Source organism: Nothobranchius furzeri, chromosome 1, assembly GCF_043380555.1.
Source record: "Nothobranchius furzeri strain GRZ-AD chromosome 1, NfurGRZ-RIMD1, whole genome shotgun sequence".
Classification (NCBI taxonomy): Eukaryota; Metazoa; Chordata; class Actinopteri; order Cyprinodontiformes; family Nothobranchiidae; genus Nothobranchius; species Nothobranchius furzeri.
Window position 1 is genome coordinate 26,939,496 of NC_091741.1, and position 19,482 is coordinate 26,958,977.

Here is a 19,482-nt window from a genome sequence, read left to right on the forward strand (position 1 = left end):
CACGGTAACGGGTTGCCATGGATACAAAACATGAAAGTACCAGAGATTTAGCTGTCTCACAGAAATCAGAAACAATAGGCAGGAGTGCGTACTGAACACCTTTGGAGAATTTTTTTCTAATTCTGGGGCGACGGTGGCACAGGGGTTAAGTGCTCGCCCCGTGATCGGAAGGTTGCAGGTTCGAGCCCCGCTCAGTCTGTCGTTGTGTCCTTGGGCAAGACACTTAACCCACGTTGCCTGCTGGTGGTGGTCAGAGGGACCGGTGGCGCCAGTGCTCGGCAGCCTCGCCTCTGTCAGTGCGCCCAAGGGCAGCTGTCGCTACATCGTAGCTCATCACCATCAGTGTGTGTGTGTGAACGGGTGAATGACTGGTTGTGTTGAAAAGCGCCTTGAGGGGTTCCAGGACTCTAGAAGGCGCTATATCAAATACAGGCCATTTACCATTTACCATAATTCACCGTTAGCATTGTTAGCTCAACGTTAGCTTCTAGCCTTGTTTTCTTGACATTAGAGTAAAACAAAAAGATGCCTTGGCCTCTCAGGGTTAGAAATAACTCCTGGGTTGCTCCTCTTACTGGCATCAGTTTTTTACAAAGCTGATGCGGTTGTTGTCACGCTTCGAGATTAAAAACGCTAGCTCGCTTGGACTTCTCTGCACAGATTGTAAACAAAGACTACGTCCCTCTTTAGCTTTTTTTGGAAGGAGAATAACTAGCAACCCTCCAGCCGGTTGAAAAGAAAATCTATTTTGTTGTAACCTTCCTTCCCACATGATTGTTGGGTCATTTTTCTTTAAAATTCCTACTTACTGTTCCATTAAGTCTAAACTGTCAGTCAGTAAAATATAAAACATAGAAAAAGTGTACTTCAGTGTGCCTGACCCAGTTTTGTTATACAGATCACAACAAATGGCAGATTTTTGTTAATTATAAATACTGTTATAGATACTGTTAAATGCTGAATTCAATTCAAACTTTTATTTTTTTTTCTTATACATTCTTTTTATTCACTCTACATCATTTTTTCTTTGTATTGTTTATTCTGAATTTACTTTGCAGCTTCTAAAGCAAAATGTCTTCGCTGAGTGACAATAAACGACGTCTTTCAACAATGAACACATTTACGGAGTTTTAAAAAATGCCCAATAACCGATTGGCTGTTAAAAAAAGATTTCCTGAAAAGTAAATCAGACAGCAATGAATAATAATAAAGTTATTGGATTGCACCCTGAGGGGAATTTGCATGTGTTTGTGCATTCTCGCATCAGTGCATTCATCATTCATGCGGACCTTTCAGTCAAAATCAACCTGCAGCTGCTGGTTCTGTCATCTCCGAAGTCAACTGACTTCACCTCCTGAGTGGATGACAATCTACATCTTGTGGTATTTCATCTCGTATTTTCTGTGAGCTTTTGTCATAAAACAAAAATCTGTCACCTTCTTTTGTTGCATGCAGCGCCTGCTCTGTCTTCTCCATCCCCAGTGAGTCGTGGAGGATGGCTGCTTATACTGAGCCAGGATTCTCTGGAGGTTTCTTCCTGTTATAAGGGAGTTTTCCTCTCCACTGTCGCTTTATGCTTGCTTGGTATGAGGATTGCTGTATAGTCACTGACACTAGTCAGTGACTTGATGCAATTTGCTGGGTTCCTTATATAGGAAACATTATTTCTGATTGGCTTAATGAACTGACCTGAATTGGAATGTTTATCATGTGAAGTGCCTTGAGACGACTCTTGTCGTGATTTGGCGCTATATAAATAAACTTGAATTGAATTGAATTGATGGATGTGTTGTTGTGTGTAGATGACCATACCATACCATACCAATTTTATTTATATAGCACATTTAAACACGGCATGAGAGCCGACCAAAGTGCTGAACAAAACACACAATAAAAACAATCAAAAATAAAAACTAAATCCATTAAAATCAAGTAATCCAACCCTAAAAGGAAAGGTAGAAAGGGAATAAGTTAGACAGAATTAAAAGCCAGAGAATAAAAGTGAGTTTTTAAACGAGACTTAAAAAGGGAAAGAGAGGAAGAGAGTCTGATCGGGAGGGGCAAGTGGTTCCAGAGCTTCGGTGCACAAACTGAAAAGGCGCGCTCCCCGCGGGACTTACAGCGAGAGCTAGGGACATGTAGGAGGTGTTGGTCAGCTGATCGGAGGGATCTTGTAGGGACATATGGGTGAATGAGCTCAGACAAGTAGCCAGGTGCTAAGTTATTTAGGGATTTAAACACAAAAACCAGGATCTTAAACTCTATCCGGAGATGGATGGGGAGCCAATGGAGATTTGCTAAAACTGGTGTGATGTGTTCCCGCTGCCTGGTGCCAGTCAAGAAACAAGCTGCTGCGTTCTGCACAAGCTGAAGTCGAGCGAGAGTGGAGGAGGAGATACCGTATAGCACTGAGTTAGAGTAGTCGAGACGGGAAGTAATAAATGCATGGACAACTGAATGAAGATGACGCCTTTTTAAAATGGGCTTAACTTTAGAGAGACGCCTCAGGTGGTAATAACAGGTCTTAACTACCTGGTTGACATGAATGTCCATTTTTAGTTTCGCGTCCATCACAACCCCTAAGTTTGTGACACGGTTTTTCAACCCACTTGTGATAAATGGAAGGGTCAGTTGGGGACTTTGAGAAGTACCAGGGCTGAAAATGATGGCCTCTGTCTTAGCGTCGTTCAGTAAGTTATTCTTACTGATAACAATCAGTAAGAATAACTCCTGGATGCAATTTGTAACAGCTGAGCAACAAACCCGCCCGCTCCCTGAAGGATTTTGCAAATTTAGCCCGTTTCATTATTTGCATCATGCAAATGGAGGATATGCAAATGTGTGCTACATGGATATACTTCCCCACCGCGGACACAAATCAGCTGTCTGACAGTCAGGCGTGGAGGTCAGACTGGTGAATGTAAACGTCCCTTCAAATGTAACTTCAAAGATTTTTTTTCTTTCCATTTAGATTTGAACAAATCTTCATGAGATTAACACACGAAGCTGGCACATTTTTAATGCGCTGCTGTGTGTCAGCTCTTTGGCACAGGAAATTGATTTTCTTCCTTTAAAATATTACAAATGATTCATTTCCAGCAACACTTTACGAGTTTTATCTGATATGAAAGAGTCAGATGAGATTTGTGTGAGGAGGCGAGGAAAACAAATGAAGGAACATTTTATCCTGTCGATAAACAACACCTCGGGAAAAAGACGCGCTGAAAGGAAAGCAGTCGGTGTTCCCTCGTGTTATGTTCGTGTGTTCGCTCGTGAATGGTATCAAAGCTTTTGGACTTTTGAGGAGAAAACTCTGATGTTCTTCTGGAAAAATAGGTTTCACTGAATAGACGTGTAAGTGAATGGGGTTTCTGCTTTAGGATGTTAAAGGAAACTTGCTGAAACATGTTTACTGAAGGAACTTTATAGGATTTTTATTTAATTTGTTGTTTTGACAAGAAAAATAAACTCTGCCTACTACAGCAGCGTTCAGCTCTGCAGCCCCCTTTTCACAAACTTGCCAATAGCCCTTATTATAGCCGCTCATTTAAAAAAAAGTCATGATGAAACACCTTTCTCCCTTATATTAATCTCCTTTCTCTGGTTTCTCATTTACGCTCTTTTCATCGGCCACATCTTTCACTCGGCGCTCCATCTTTCTCTCCCCAGGCGGTTCAGGAAGAAGTTCCAATCCCAGGAGCCTTTGTAACGCTGAACTACCTGAGCACCCGCGCCGCAGGCTACTCCTCTCTGCTCCGAATCCTCCTCACGCCTCCCTCCTCGTCCTCCCCCGTTTCCCCGCTGGGTGGGCTGTCCAAGGTGCACGTGCGGGCATCTGTCCAAGGGAGGCTGTACCAGCGCTGGTATCCTGCTGGGCCCGGTCTGGTCCACAAGCTGGTCTGGAACAAAACTGATGTTTATGGCCAGGAGGTCTGGGGCCTCACTCATGCAACCGGTAGGTGGAAGATGAAATGTAATGAGACTTGCTTATGAGAATGCTTCGTTTTTATTTAAAACCATAACAACTCATGCTAGGAAATGGACTGAACAGCTTAAGAATTTACTCAGAAATAAGAGAACACCTTCATTTTCTTCATGATGTCACAGTATCGCCCAAACAAATAACTACAATTGTTAATGGTGAAATGTTTAAGTTTCTATTAGTTGTTTTTAATAATGTGTGACCTAATCTGCTTTGATCTACAAACTATTAAAAGTAAAACAAGGTCAACCAAAATATCAAAGCTGCTGCCGCTCACTCATTAGGATCACCATGGTAACTAAGCAGTTGCTGCATCAGGCTGGTCTGGCATGCGGAATATGAAAAGTAATGACACTTATGTATGAGAATGCTCTTTGCTTATATATTTACAGCCAGCCGTTTCCTGATCAGTAAAGCCCTTCGCTGCCAGCGTTTCTCAGCGTTTTTACTGTATTTCTATATTTTTTGGGGGCGCGCTAGGATGATGTCGACACCAAAACAAAGCGGAGAATCACCTCTTACATCAGGAAGAATCCGCACATTTCAAGCGTTATCTGTTCTTTCATAATCCGTTGTTGAATTGTGATCGGCAGAAGCTTTCCCAGTTTGCACCTCACTTTTTTTACAGCAGCGGCCCAAAACGATCTCCTAACACATGGATTTTCTGCTTCCTGATCATTAGGGCTGTAGCGAAGCCTCGACGAAGTCGACGGCTCGATTCTAAAAATTTGTCGACGTCAGATCCGGTAGTCGACGCACCGCGCCCACTTGTTGCATCCCCAGGAGTTTGTAAGTAGAGGAGGAATCTGCCCGTTTTTCCTCTAGTTCGCCCTCTTCTCCGCCTTCACTAACATCTCCGCCAAATACCGAAGACCCGGAACAACGTCCGTCCACTACTAGATTATTTTCCTGTTTTGCCCCTTCGTCTCCCGGCAACGGACAACAACTTCCGGGGTCAGATGCGCTGCTTCGTGTCAATCGCAGATGTAGAAAATCACCGGGAGCGCTTCTCCCTTCATTAAGGAGCTTCTTTCAGACATGAGGAGAGCTGTTTTGGTGGTAGCAGTCTCTCCTCCGTGCTGGTCTGTTTGCTGCCGGGTGTTTTTGGTTTATTTAAACTTGGTAACTTGAACTTAATGTTGGTAAAGCTACTGTTAGCATCTTCGCTAACAGCTTCTTGCGTTGGGATAAGCTGTTACGTTTTGGTTTAGAGTTCATCTTTTTTGTGGTGCAGATCTCCCTTTTATTACATTTAGAGTGTTGTGGGTTTTCGGTTTAGTGTAAAATATCACCTGAGTTTGGTTTAACCCGTAACACCACTCGCCTCACGCACATAAGTGACCAAAACAAAGCAGCATGGAGACACTCCATCTTCTACCACCTCTCAGGCAGCAGCCTGCACTCCCACGTTCTCCACATCACCAGAACATAACCAACCGCAACACAATAAACGCAGTGTTATACAAAATGGAAGGCCTGTAGTGTTTATTCTCTTACAGTAAGAATTTATCAATTTTTTTGAGGAATTTATTTGAGATTTTCTGGTTTTTGTTAATTGTGCAATAGAAAAATAATCATTAGATTAATTTTCTAAATAGTCATTAGAATAGTCGACTATTCGATAAAATAATCGTCAGAATAATCGTTTTAAAAATAATCGTTTACCCCCAGCCCTAATGATCATGTGACGTGTGACGTACGTGGATGAACATCGGCTTTAGAGCTGAGATGTTTGTTCTCACGGTGCGGGGGCTCGTTCCGATACCCACACAGTAAAAAAAAATGCAAATGACGACTTTAGTCGTCAATGGCAGTTAATAAGTTAAAGTGACAGTGTGTAGTTTTCTGCCACTAGGGGGCGGTACAGACATAGATTTCTGTGTAGTTTTACACCACATCGCCGTGACTGTCACTAGTTTTAAAAAAACATAATGCTAAATGTCGTTACCCATGCCGAAAGCACGCGACCTCGGCATAAAATCTCAGACTTTGATGGTCCTTCAGTTACTTCCATCGAGACAAAGCAATGCTGATGCTAATTTTCTGGTGCTGAAGTTTCCGGATCAGCTCGAGGTCCTGCGCCTACTGATGACAACATCATACTAAGGCAATACCACTCAGCCAAAATATGTTTTTTTTAAATTTGGTCTTTCACATAGGTTTTAGAAAGGGTTTAGCAGTTTTGTTGTTAAACGTGTGTTTCTTACTGCCGAAATGTTTTTGAACGTGGTAATGTAACTTCTGCAAGTCGTACGATCAGCCAGTCATCTAGTGTGAGTGTCTAGTGTCATCAGGCGCAGGACCCCGAGCCAGCCAGAAGGAAACATGGGGTGTTTCTCAATGCCAATGAACCTTGCCTTTATGTCTTGGCCCCGCACTGGTTGCCTAGGAGATACGTCATCAGGAGCCCCCAAGACGTGTTCCAACATTCATGTTCTACCCAGGTGTCTTGTAGCCTAGCGTTGGTCAAAAATGACCCAGAATACACCGCGGTATTTTCAAAAGGACGGCGGATCAGAAGCCGGCAGCTACTTCGGGGACAAATTTCAAATTTAAAAGTAAGTCAGCTAGTTTAAAATGTTTTTTTTTAGATCTAAAGAAGTGATCTATGGTTGGTTAGTTGCTTAGTAGCTGCAGCTTTGGTGGCTACCGGGTAGTAACTCACTTATATTTTTAATTTAATAAACATATACACAATTGAAAAAGTAAAAGGTATATATTTATATTGAAACTAATACATATAAAAATATAATGTTGTCTCCCGTGTCACGTGACGTTACGTGAACGCCGTGGAAGCCGCGGTCACGTGATGCAAGTCTGTTCCATTTAACCGTTTTCTGTGACCAGTGTCCTCGTAAGTAAGGCGCCTGGCCTCGCAAGACATCACCTCGCAAGGCCAGATGCCTTGACATTGAGAAACACACTTGGCCTCTAATAAGGCGTCCCCCAAATATGCCAGACCTGCGCCCTATGTATTTTTTGATCAGATGTTATGAAGCTGCCAATATTTTTCAACAACTGGATGCCATTTTATTAATTTTCAACCTTTCTATGGATATTTCCATAGTTTAACAGCAAAAATACATGTTGTCACTTTAATCTGTGTGGGAGGAATGATGAGATTAGATCCTTCAACTTCTTTTTGTGCGTTTGTTTTCCAAAGCAGTGGAAAATTATAAAAATGAAAGTTAAATGAGAAAGAATACCTTTAAGGGTGTCCTTATGTTCTTTATGCTCTGCACATTATTGTCAATAATTATGTAAAAACAATTTTTTTCTGTCTTTGCTCTGTAAGAACTTTGATCATTCCTAATCTGTTTTTAAACACAGATTTGAAATATCCGGATCATTTTGCCCATAAATGGTGTTTCCTGAAGTTTGGTGTGACCCAATCATGTGCTTGGCGCCGGAGCCAGAATCAGCTGAGCCTGGTGGTTTAAGGCAGAAGGGGAAACAGTCGGATTCTGTTCCAGGTTTAAATTAGTGACCTTTACAACTCTCTTTGTTTCTCCTGTTCCGGTCCAAAAACTCCCAACAGGTCCTTACAGTTCGTCTCAATCTGGACAGAATGTCAAAAGGCTCTCGCTCATGAAAAAATAGATCCAACAAATCGGCTATAATTTCAGATCCATTTAAATGGTTCTGAAGATGTTTCCTCTTCCTGTAACAGGAAAAGCCTCATTTTCTTTTTATTCTTATTCACCATGAAGCCGAGAAGGTTTCAGGCAACAGCATAAAGAGCCTCACGTAGAGCCGTTTTGATCGAAAACCTAATTTAATTTTAAAAGTTGAATTAGTTTTGACAGATATATAAACTTTTTTACTCTTTTAAGTTTAAGTTAAACTCAACTCTTCCATTCACTGAGTCTCAATGTCCATAAATACACAATTTTTACTTCATTTCCAGATAATTTATCATTAGTTTAATGTTGAATTATTCAATTAATTTTAAGTTTTTTTTATGTTCAGATCTATATTGGAAAAAGTTTAATAATTTACTTTGATGTCTGAAATATTCCTGATAGCAGGCTACGGTTTGCCGGAAGAGCTGATTTATGAATATCTGCTCTGAAGATCCTCTTTAACTATGGTGTGATATATTGGCTTGCCATACTTTCATGATATAGTGGGATTTGTTGTCCATGACGCATTCCTGCACATAGTCAGTCATGGACGTAGTTTTGACTTTAGAAGTGGGGGTGGGGGGACACAACTGGCATGAGGACTGAGGGGGGGGGGGGTACTTTATAGTAAGTACACAAATATATATATAAAACTACAGCCTAGAGGCTCTTTTATGCAATGTCAGGAATGCAGAACTGTCAAGTACACAGGTGGCAGGAACAGCCAGCCAATCACACATTAGCAAGTATCAGCAGAGCCAATAGATGAGCTTATGGACGCTTTTAATGGGAAACAGGCTTCAACACAAGCGGTTGTTTCCTGCTTGGTCCTAGTGCTCAACCTGTGTCGATTTAATAAAGCGTAGTGTTGGTTTTGGATGGTAAAAGTGCACGGGACAAAACATGACTTTGGAAAACTACGTCCATGCTCACAGATGGTCACCGGGTGAATTTTACTGACATGCATTTAGTAAACTGTCATATTTTCCGTTATGATGAATTAACCCTAACCCTAACTGCTGATCCCAGAAATGTTGCTGACTTATGGCACCGCGATGTTGCCTTAGTGACTGAGTTTGAAATGGGTTTTTAATAGTGATAATATAAATATTAGATGCTACTTGATTATGTAAAACTATTGTGGTGATATCAGGATTAGTTGGTTTAGATGATCTAAAATGATTATGGTGTAGATAGCTGAAGAGTTAGCTTTGAATTATGGCCCTGCCAAAAGCGTCTATTACATGAGACACTGGCTTGCCAGGTTTCACAACAACAACAAGTGTTTTGGGTCATTTTTGACTGAACCATCAAATCTACCAGAATTAACAGACATTTAAATGCTATAATTTTATTCATAGGAAGATATTTTAGTTGAACTGTAATAATTTAAGAGGAAGCATTCCTATTATCTGTTTGTAAACAGTTGTCAGGTTTATCAGAGACTTCGTCTGTTGGTGATCTTTCCACCCTCTTCTGATCTGATTTCATCTGCCTCACCTCCATCCTGATCTTCCACCTGTTCATAACTCAAGTATTTTTTGTTTTTATCATTATTCGCTTCTTCACCTCGTCCCTGTACCTCCATCCCATCATTTCCAGGGTTTCTGTCCCTCTCTGAACCCTCTTCCCTCTCCTGCTTTTGTTATTTTCTCCATTCCTTCTGATCTCCCGCGTCGCCTCACCCCCTGTTGCCCTCTGCCCTCTGTTGTTTACTCCCCACACGCCCATGTTTTCTCCTGATGCACTTCCTCGTGCTTTGCTGGGCACGGCAACACAGAGAAACGAGATCACGCAGACACCAAGGCATGCACGGCAACAATACCATGTACACACCCATTCCAAGGCGAGGGAGAGCAGGAGAAAAGGAGATCATGCTCTGTTTGCTGGGGTGAACACGTTGCCTGAGGCTTCGGCGGCGGAGAATGAAAGCTTTCACCTGTGAGATATTGAATGTCCCTTGTGGAGTGCGGTGTGCACGCGTATTGTTTGTGAGTGTGTCTTCGTGCGTGGTGTCGTTTCTTGTAATATAGCTACAGAAATATTAGGCTGTGGAGGTATTCTTTCTTCTGAAAACACAGAGACCTCCCCGTTGAGACTGCGTTGTCCGTTTTGTCTTCTTGTTGCACAAATGAAATCGGTTTTATTGCAGTTTATTTGAAGCGGGGCGATGCATTTGTGAACTGTTGGTCAGAACTGAGAGACAGAGAAGACCTGGAGGACTTACGGAGACACAAAGGACCCCAGTGTCCCACGCAGCATTGATGATGAAGGACAGTCTTCACACAGACATGCTGACACCCCTGCAGCTCAACCTCCCTGTTGCCAATTTGCACCACGTAGCTACAGAGGAGACAAGAAACAGGATTAATTCCCATAAAAATGTACATTTAAACACAAAATTAGATCGTATTAAACTGAATATTTCAATAATAAAAACATTTAAATTATTTCTAAAACTTTACATAATAATTTTAAAAAATTGCTAGTGTTTTAATAAATTCAATCTGACCCAATCATTTGCAGATTAAAGACAAGTGGAGGTAAAACGCTCTAGCATGATCCTGCAGACTAATAATATGTCCTAATGACTGCTGTAACAGAAATATTAGGTTGTGGAGGTATTCTTTCTTCTGAAAACACAGAGACCTCCCCGTTGAGACTGCGTTGTCCGTTTTGTCTTCTTGTTGCACAAATGAAATCGGTTTTATTGCAGTTTATTTGAAGCGGGGCGATGCATTTGTGGTTCTTTCTGTTCAACTTTCAAGGACGAGACAATGTGACTTTAAGGGTCAGGAATTGCATAATGTGTAACATTTTCTGGCGTTTATTTTTATGACAGAGAATCTGTTTAGCCTAGCAAAACCTAAAAGCCTCACTTTCACCTCTCAGTTTCCTCCCTGTCCTTCAAAAATAAGATTACAAATGTAGCTCAGCTTGAGTCACACAGAATTGAAACAAATGGACCTTTTGAGCAACCTTTAACGATATTTCCTGCACAAAGAACTTTTTTCCCGGCCTCCCACAGCAGTATGAGGTTTCTCCTCTCTGAAAATCCACAGAGCTCCAAATGACCCATTATTTTCTCTCCCCAATCACCGTATCGATCGCACGCTCTGAGTGGAGATTTAAGTCGGCACTGTGCATCCGCGGAGAGTTTCTCTCTGTGTAAGAGAATCTCCTGAGTTTGTGCATAATCCCTGCAGCTCTAGCTACTTACGCATTCCACCGTCTCCACTGGTCTTTATGCTGACTCAGCTCCCCGTTCTCCCTGGAGCTCCAATCAGTTCACAGACTTGTGGGTCTACAGTGAAGCAAGTTAAGAGAGATCAGCGCCAACAGTGATTGACAGCGACAACTGCTCCTCTTCAGCCTTTGAGTCGGATGTGTTGAGCTCTCGGCACCAAAGAGCGTATCGTTATTTTCATTTAGGCAGATCTCAGCGGTTTTAAAGTGTGATTAGGATAACGGCTGTGGACACTTTCAGTTTTACGCTGCTGGGCTCAAAACTCACCTTAAAAATCAGAAATAAAATGTTAAGCATTCAAAACATTAATGGATGGAAAGTCAAGATGGACAAGGTTTACAGATGTGACAAAAGAACAAACCTTTCAAAGTTAGATGGGGTTAACCGGACTGGTTTTGGACCCGTGGGGGGGAAATCACTGTCAGATTCTCCACAACAACAAGGATCAAAGCATATCTGTGCAACACTAAGAAGTCTGTCATGTTCATTTTGTTTTTACTCTTCAGATACGAAGATCATCTCTTTGCTGATGTTAGTTTGATCTTTTCTTCCGTTTCTTCAAAGCTCTAGCTTCAGCGCTGGCTTCCTTTGTGATTTCCTGCCAATTCTAAAGTGTGTTTCTGTGTAAAAACAGAGATCACAACAAATACTTGTTTAATTTTAAGTTAATAATCATGTGATATTTTGAAGGTTTCTAAAACAACCTCACATGAAACCTTGTGGAGCCATCAGTCCTGAAAGAGATATGAGCCATTTTACCAAACAGAGGCTGTTCAGCTAAGAGGCACACTATGATGTTAGCTGGTACATTATGATGTCACAATGTTGTTGTGAGCCTGTGTGTTTGTTTGTTAGCGGCTCTGCCCTCGGTCTGCCAGGCAACAGCATTTGTTGCATTTTTCAAACACTGAGTGGGAGTGGAGAAAGACTCTGGTAGGGGGTGACTTGCTCTTTAAGTAACAGTGACTCTTTAAGACAGCTAGAGTTCATAAGCTTGACTCTCCCATATTCCAGTCAGATTTCACAAAGCACCTCGGATGAGAAGTGAAACGTCTTTAAGAAACCCCCTTTGGGATCGCCGTGACCTGATGACTGAGTACCTTCACCAGCATGCCACTGAACTAGGCTCAGCATCACGACACAGAGAGTTTCTCTTGCTTTGTGATGTAACAGAATGAAATGACTGTTTTCCACCAAAAGTCATCTTCCCCCTCTCCTCTGACACAGAACTAGTCTGCATGAGATATGGCCTCAAGGTCTCGTACATTTGCTTCTAAACAGCTTCTTTCCAGCTCAAGAGAAGAATGAAGAAAGGACTCTCTCCTTTTAATAAATCAAAGAACTCTATTTTAATAAAGCTAATCAAGCAAAGTGTTAGTCAATAATAAGATGTGACCAATCTGTGAAATCAAAATATTAATTACTTTATTATAATCCTATAGAATATAATAAGTAATATGACTTTAAATGTTTCCACTAGGACTGATCTCACGTAGCGTTAAGACATGACACATTACTTTACTGATCCAATCAGAATCTGCCAGATCTGCCGGAAGTGTGGTTTTGGTGGTGCTTGGTAAATCTGTCCCTTTTTGATTCGACCATAAATCAAAACATCCGAAGTATAAAACTATGCCCACGTCATCTTTAACGCCAGTTCAAAGCGTTCTAGAGAAGTGTCGGAGTGGCCAATCCGTAACTTTCCTCTTCAGCCGAAAGAACCAACGACAAGCTGGATAAGATCTGTTGCTGTTCCAACTGCTGCAACGGTTCCTTTCAGAATAAAAGCTGAACCATCACGACCCCGGTTTGGGTCTCGCTAGACGCCAACAAAATTGTCGTGACCCGGAAGTATCTCAAGACTGGTGGTTGGCTGCCGCGGCTGTTTCTACAGGCTTCGGCTCCATAAAGGTCAAGCTGGACCTCTACACCTCCTGATCTAGACGTGGACTTCCGCTAAGGGTACGTAGACCGACAGAATGGCGTTGAATGTGTTTATGAATCCCCTAACCAAAGCTTAGGATGAAGACATCACCTTCAGTTCCCATCAGAACTAATCGCTTCTTCGGATTTGCTGGTTCTGAGCAACATTCCACATTACACCGTTTAAGCTAGTCTAGTTTAATTTGCTTTTAATAAATCTTTAAACTTTTAAACGTGACTCTCTCTCTTCTGTTGTCTCTGAATTAATATGAAGTTGTTATCTAATCCCTGCATTAAAAAGTTCCAATCTTCTGGTTAAACAGTACCCACAGATCCATAAGGTTGATTTCATATTTGCTATGGAATCTTTTGTCTTATGGCTTATTAAATAACATGTAATTTTAATCATTACAGTGATGTGGAGAAACAATAAAAATGAGTTAGTTTTTATTGTTTCTTGTTTTGTTTAAACCAGGGGTGTCAAATATGAGGCCCGCGGGCCGGATCCGGCCCGCAAGCGGGTTAAATCCGGCCCGCGAGATGGTTGTGTAAACTTTATTTTCATACTTTACAATGTAGAGTGAAAATAAACGTATCTTTGTGAGCAAGTTTTCTCTGTAATGAGTATAAATAAACAAAGCTGCGCTCAAGGCTCACACAAGAACTTGAATCCCATCCTGAAGATGGCCGCCACTCAGGATGTGACTTCTGATATTGACGTGCTGGTGAAAGCTAAAAGATGTTAGGTAAAATTAGTCAAATATACTTTAAGTGCTGCATGAAACTGATCTAGCCATGTGATCTGTAAGCTTTCCTCACTAAGGAATGTTTATTTATTTATTTATTTATTTATTTATTTCAAATTTTCAAGTACACTTCAGGTGTTGTACTTGTACTATTTTGGATACACTGTCCTCAGGCTCCAGACTTGTTTTATATTGATTGTATTAAAACAAAGAAAACAAGCTGAAGTTGTTTTTAATTTACCGGTCCGGCCCACTTGGGACTAGATTTCCCTCAATGTGGCCCCTGAGCTAAAATGAGTTTGACACCCCTGGTTTAAACTCACTATCAATAAGCTGTAGAAGGAAGTCTGGGTATCCCGAACAGCAATCCTACCTCAGGTTGATTTTTCTAGCTTGTTTTAAAGACTGAACTTCCTTTATCCTTTTGGTTTGTTTTTAGAGAACTCTTTTGTCTCAACTGCTCAATTTCTCAGTTAGGAAAACCTCTTGGCTGACATGTGAAACATTATTTAATAACACAAAAATAAGTCTAGTTACCTTAGAAAAAAACTCTTTGGAATCCTGGTTTCGTCTTGGCCTTCAGGACAAAACGCCAAAGAAAAGTACAACCAGCTAGATGACTGAGGAAACAGCCCAAGGCGATAAAACTAAACCAGTACAACACGAAAGCCAAAAGGCTTTAATAATCGCATTAAAGCCCAACACAGTTTGACCCTAAAAAACTAAAACTAAAGCGAGATTCCACAAACCAAGGTCACAAACAAACCCCAACTGGAACCGCAACTCTGCAACTGTAAAACACTGATAAATTATCAGCATTAGTTCATATCAGATACCTGCAGTAATGTTTAATCTTGTTTGTAATTAAGGATCAGGTCCAATATTTGCCTCAAGTAAATGTTTGTGAATGTAACTTCATATTTAACCAGTGTTGGATGGTCACTTAGCTCTAGCTTCAGGGTTGCCATTGACAACTGAGTGAAAACGCTCTGGTCCTACAAACATTTTAGCTGAGTAGCTTCTTTTTAAAATTCTTATTTTTTAGTATTGCTTCATTCTATGTTCTGTTCTGTTGTTCTGAGTGTCTTCTTTAAATAAAATACCACTGGAGCCCTAAAACGTGTGTTTTTAAAAGAAGCGTCTATATATCAGTGTACTTGATATTTCATTCCTGCTCATGCTTGCAGTCACATGACGTAGACGTGTGTCTTAAGCACTCCTACAGATTTGTCACCTGTTGTCATACAGCATATTTCATGTAGTAAATTACTGTTGAAACACGGAAACTCCTGCCAAGTCACAAAAAAGAAAAAAGGCTGTTGGTAGTTGTTAGCTGTAGTGGGAAGCTCTACAGCGTGTCATTAGATTTAAGAGGCCAAGCAGCTAATTCTAGGGCTTCTTCATGAAGATGGACTCCTGCTGATTACGCCTCCTCTTCTCACTGATCTTTCTCTGAAACATGCTCTGATGAGGTCCTACTAGTCTTCTTTCATCCATTTGAGCTCAGTACAATACAGTTTAGAGACATGGCTAAATGATGTCAGACGTTCCTTTTTTTTTTTTTACCCAAAAATCGCCTCTTATGGTCAACTTCCCTGACTTACGTTGATTAGAAATAGCCTCTTTGCAGCATGTGGGTAATGTCAGAATTACTGCTTTTTCTCCGCCCAGTGTCTGTGGGTTATGAGTATGAGTCGTGTCCTGGTGCCATCCAATGGGAAAGGAGGACAGCTCTGATGCAGGGATTTGAACTGGTGCCCTCCAGCCTGGGAGGATGGTCTCTGGACAAACACCACGCCCTCAACATACGCAGTGGTGAGTACACGCTTCCTTTTGTAAATGACGCAGTAGAAATTTTTCTGGTTGTTAATTTAGGAATGAAAAATGTTTGGAGTACGGAAGCAGATTGTTGTCGATGCATGGAAAACAATGTTGGAGTCAGCGGAGCTAGGATTGGGACAGTATTACATGTAACTTTTACCAAGTTGTGTAACTTGTAACATGTTTTGTAACTGCAACCTTTGTTTTGTAACAAGTAATTCTCATTTTGTAACACATAATTTTCTATTTGTAACAAGTAACTTTTGTTTTGTAGCACGTAATTCTCATTCTGCAACATGTAACTTTTGGTACAAAACATGGATCTTTCATTTTGTAACCAGGGGCAGCTCCAGAAACTTTTGATGGGGTGGCCAGACGGGCCAAAGAAATGTTTGGGGTGGCACACCAAATTAGCCCTTGTGGTAACTCTGGGAAACTTTAGCCTTGGCGATGTACTGCATTGCTCTTTATTCGTTTTTATAAAAAAATGTATATATAACAGTATGTATCCGAAACATTTTACTTAAATTTCACAAACACTAACATTTCAGAAAAATACATTACAGTTATTTAAATTGGCATTTCAAAGTTCATTTTAAAATGAGCTTTTTTTGTTTGTTTGTTTGTTTAATTCACCTGTTGCTGTGTTCACCAAAAACTATGGAGATAAAACCTTGGTGAGCACCAGAAACATATGTATTTTTTTCTGATTATTTCTTTACTCATTAATTGTATTATTTTTATTTTGTTTTACAATTATGTCTTGAATAAACAAGATCAATATATGGTTTGACTGAACATTAATAGATTTATAAACACTGGCGTTTCCTGGGCGGGGGGCAGCAATTTTCCAGGGGTGGCCATGGCCACCCCTTGGGGTCGCCATTGTTTGTAACTTGCAGGAAAAATAATTTATGTATAAGTTTCGAATCACAATTTTTAAAACACACATCTCAGTCAACAGTTACAAAACATTTTGTCCCAATTCTAGTTTACCTCCCAAAAAACCAATGACAGGCTTTGTCTTATCAGCCAATCATTTGTCTCAGATATGTTATCCTGTTCTACTTCAAAATGAAGGTTCTTTATTTACATCAGTTTAAGTTCTCAAAAATGTACTGCCACCTGCTGGTAAAGAGTAACACCTGGGACACACCAGGGGTGGACGCATCTGCGCCGTCATTTTAAATAGAAGCCATTATAGTTAATGAGAGTGGGCACATGAGGAGCGCCACGCCGAGGTGCTGGAGATAGGCGCCAGTTCTATCTCAAGTGCCGCAGCTGTTTACAACATTGTGGAGTACTTTACAGCAGACATTACGATGAGGAACGGCTTTATGGCACAAACCACACCGCTATCACAAATCCAGCCTCAGTTTTTATAACTTTAAGTACTATTGATCTTTAAATATTTTAATAAATAGCGTACTTACCCACTGTTAATGAATTAGAATCTCACAAAACGCGACGGCAAGTCTGATCACGTATAAACAGTCACTTCCTGCTTCCCGTTCTCAAGTCCTGCGTGATGTTGTGACTTTCCAAGAAGCGCTCAAGCAGTGCCACACAGCACGTCCTGTGTGACCACGACGGTGTGTCCGCCTCCAGCGTGCCCTATGGCTTTAGAATGTAAGCATGTTTGGTTGTGAGCAGTACAACAGACTTCTGCCCTTTTGCCATGATTGGACAAGAAGAAAAACAAGAAGAAAAACAAGAAGAAAAAAAACGCAGTTGGCTGATTCAGACAAAGCCCGTCATTGGTTCTTTGGGAAAGGAATCTAGAATCGGGAAAAAATATTTTAGAACACGTGGATAAAAATTTTGTACATGCAGACTTGTGTTTTATAACTGTAGACTGAGATGTGTGTTTTGAGAGTTGTGATTTGAATCTTGCACATTGATTTTTTTTATGCAAGTAACAAAATGAAAGTTTCATGTTATGTACCAAAAGTTACATGTTACAAAATGAGAATTACATACTACTAAATGACTGTTACGTGTTACAAAACAAGAATTACATGTTACAAAATGACGTGAAACAAAATGTGAATTACAAGTTTAAAAACTTGGTACAAGTTAGATATAATGTTGTCCCAATCCTAGCTCTATATGAGCTGTGTCTTGTAACAACAAGAACGTTTCTCAATATAACGAGATATAAATCTTGTTATAATTAGAAACGTTTTTGTAATAACAAAAATTGAAAGTAGTTTTAACAATATGTTTTTCATCTTTTAACCCTTACCTGACATTAGAGCATTTTTTGTGCTGACACGTGTATTTTGGTGAATAACTTTGGGTATGTTAATGCAATTTATCTAATTTTTATGGAGGATGTGTATTTTGGAAGGAATTACAAAAAAAACTTTGAAAAATATTCAACCTACTAAATTAAAACGTGGAAATCATTTTGAACAGTTAAGCACATCAAAGCATTTTTTTGTGCCATTGACTTTCATGTAAATCATATTTTTATTTAGCATAAATACTGGCATAATTAAAAAAAACATGATTGTGCCCATGTTTACAGTCTCATCACAAATGTAAGAAGCCGTTTTTACCGTTTTTCACTACATGGCGTACTTTCTCCATATATACAGTTGTGGTCAGAAGTTTACATACACTTGTAAAAAAAATATAATATAATGGCTCTACTGAGTGTCCCGTTATTTCTAAAACTCTGATTTTTCTCTGATAGAGTGATTGGAACAGATACTTCTTTGTCACAAAAAACATTCCTGAAGTTTGGTTCTTTAATGTCTTTATTATGGGTTAACAGAGAAAAGTGATCACATTTGCTGGGTCACAAATATGGACAGCAACATGAACTAGCAATTTTGGTGACTTAGTAACGTGTCAGTGAACTGAGCTTCATAGCATGGCCTCTTAACTTCTTGTGAGTGATTATGAGTGACTACAGCGGGTGACTTCTCTTAGGCCAGGTAAATAGGGCTCATTGGATACAAATGCCCACAAACGCTACAATGGGAAAGTCAAAGGAGCTCAGCATGGATCTGAAAAAGCGAATTATTGACGAACAAGTCAGGAAAGTCACTTGGGGCCATTTCAAAGCAGTTGCAGGCCCCAAGAGCAACAGTGCAAACAATTGTTTGTAAGTATAAGGTGCATGGCACTGTTTCATCACTGCCAAGATCAGGAAGAAAACGCAAGCTATCACCTGCTGCTGAGAGAAAATTGGTCAGGAGGGTAAAGAGTGAACCAAGAATCACCAAAAAGCAGATCTGCCAAGAGTTAGAAGCTGCTGGAACACAGGTGTCATTGTCCACAGTCAAACGTGTTTTGCATCTCCATGGACTGAGAGGCTGCCGTGCAAGAAGGAAGCCCTTGCTCCAAAAGCGGCACCTTACGGCTCGACTGAAGTTTGCTGCTGATCACATGGACAAAGATAAGACCTTCTGGAGGAAAGTTCTGTGGTCAGACGAAACAAAAATTGAGCTTTTTGGCCACAATGCCCAGCAATATGTTTGGAGGAGAAAAGGTGAGGCCTTTAACCCCAAGAACACCATGCCTACAGTCAAGCATGGTGGTGGGAATATTATGCTGTGGGGCTGTTTTGCTGCCAATGGAACTGGTGCTTTACAGAGAGTAAATGGGATAATGAAGAAGGAGGATTACCTTCACATTCTTCAACATAACCTAAAATCATCAGTACGAAGGTTGGGTCTTGGGCGCAGTTGGGTCTTCCAACAGGACAATGACCCCAAACACACATCAAAAGTGGTAAAGGAATGGCTAAATCAGGCTAGAATAAGGGTTTTAGAATGGCCTTCCCAAAGTCCTGACTTAAACCCCATTGAAAACATGTGGACAGTGCTGAAGAAACAAGTCCATGTCAGAAAGCCATCAAATTTAACTGAACTTCACCAATTCTGTCAAGAGGAGTGGTCAAAGATTCAACCAGAAGCTTGCCAGAAGCTTGTGGATGGCTACCAAAAGCGCCTAATTGAAGTGAAAATGGCTAAGGGACATGTAACCAAATATTAGCACTGCTGTATGTATATTTGTGACCCAGCAAATGTGATCACTTTTCTCTGTTAACCCATAATAAAGACATTAAAGAACCAAACTTCATGAATGTTTTTGGTGACAAAGAAGTATCTGTTCCAATCACTCTATCAG

The 19,482-nt window shown here is 40.6% G+C and overlaps 1 protein-coding gene across 3 annotated transcripts in view; it reads left to right on the forward strand.

The window, feature by feature from the left end:
* tenm1 (teneurin transmembrane protein 1) overlaps nucleotides 1–19,482 on the forward strand; it is a 429,841-nt gene that overhangs the window by 249,939 nt on the left and 160,420 nt on the right. For all 3 annotated transcript variants that reach the window (XM_015963828.3, XM_054738427.2, XM_015963084.3), the window contains 2 exons: nucleotides 3,670–3,955; nucleotides 15,193–15,336. In XM_015963828.3, the coding sequence (XP_015819314.3) occupies nucleotides 3,670–3,955; nucleotides 15,193–15,336 (430 nt within the window). The remainder of the gene's footprint in view (nucleotides 1–3,669; nucleotides 3,956–15,192; nucleotides 15,337–19,482) is intronic.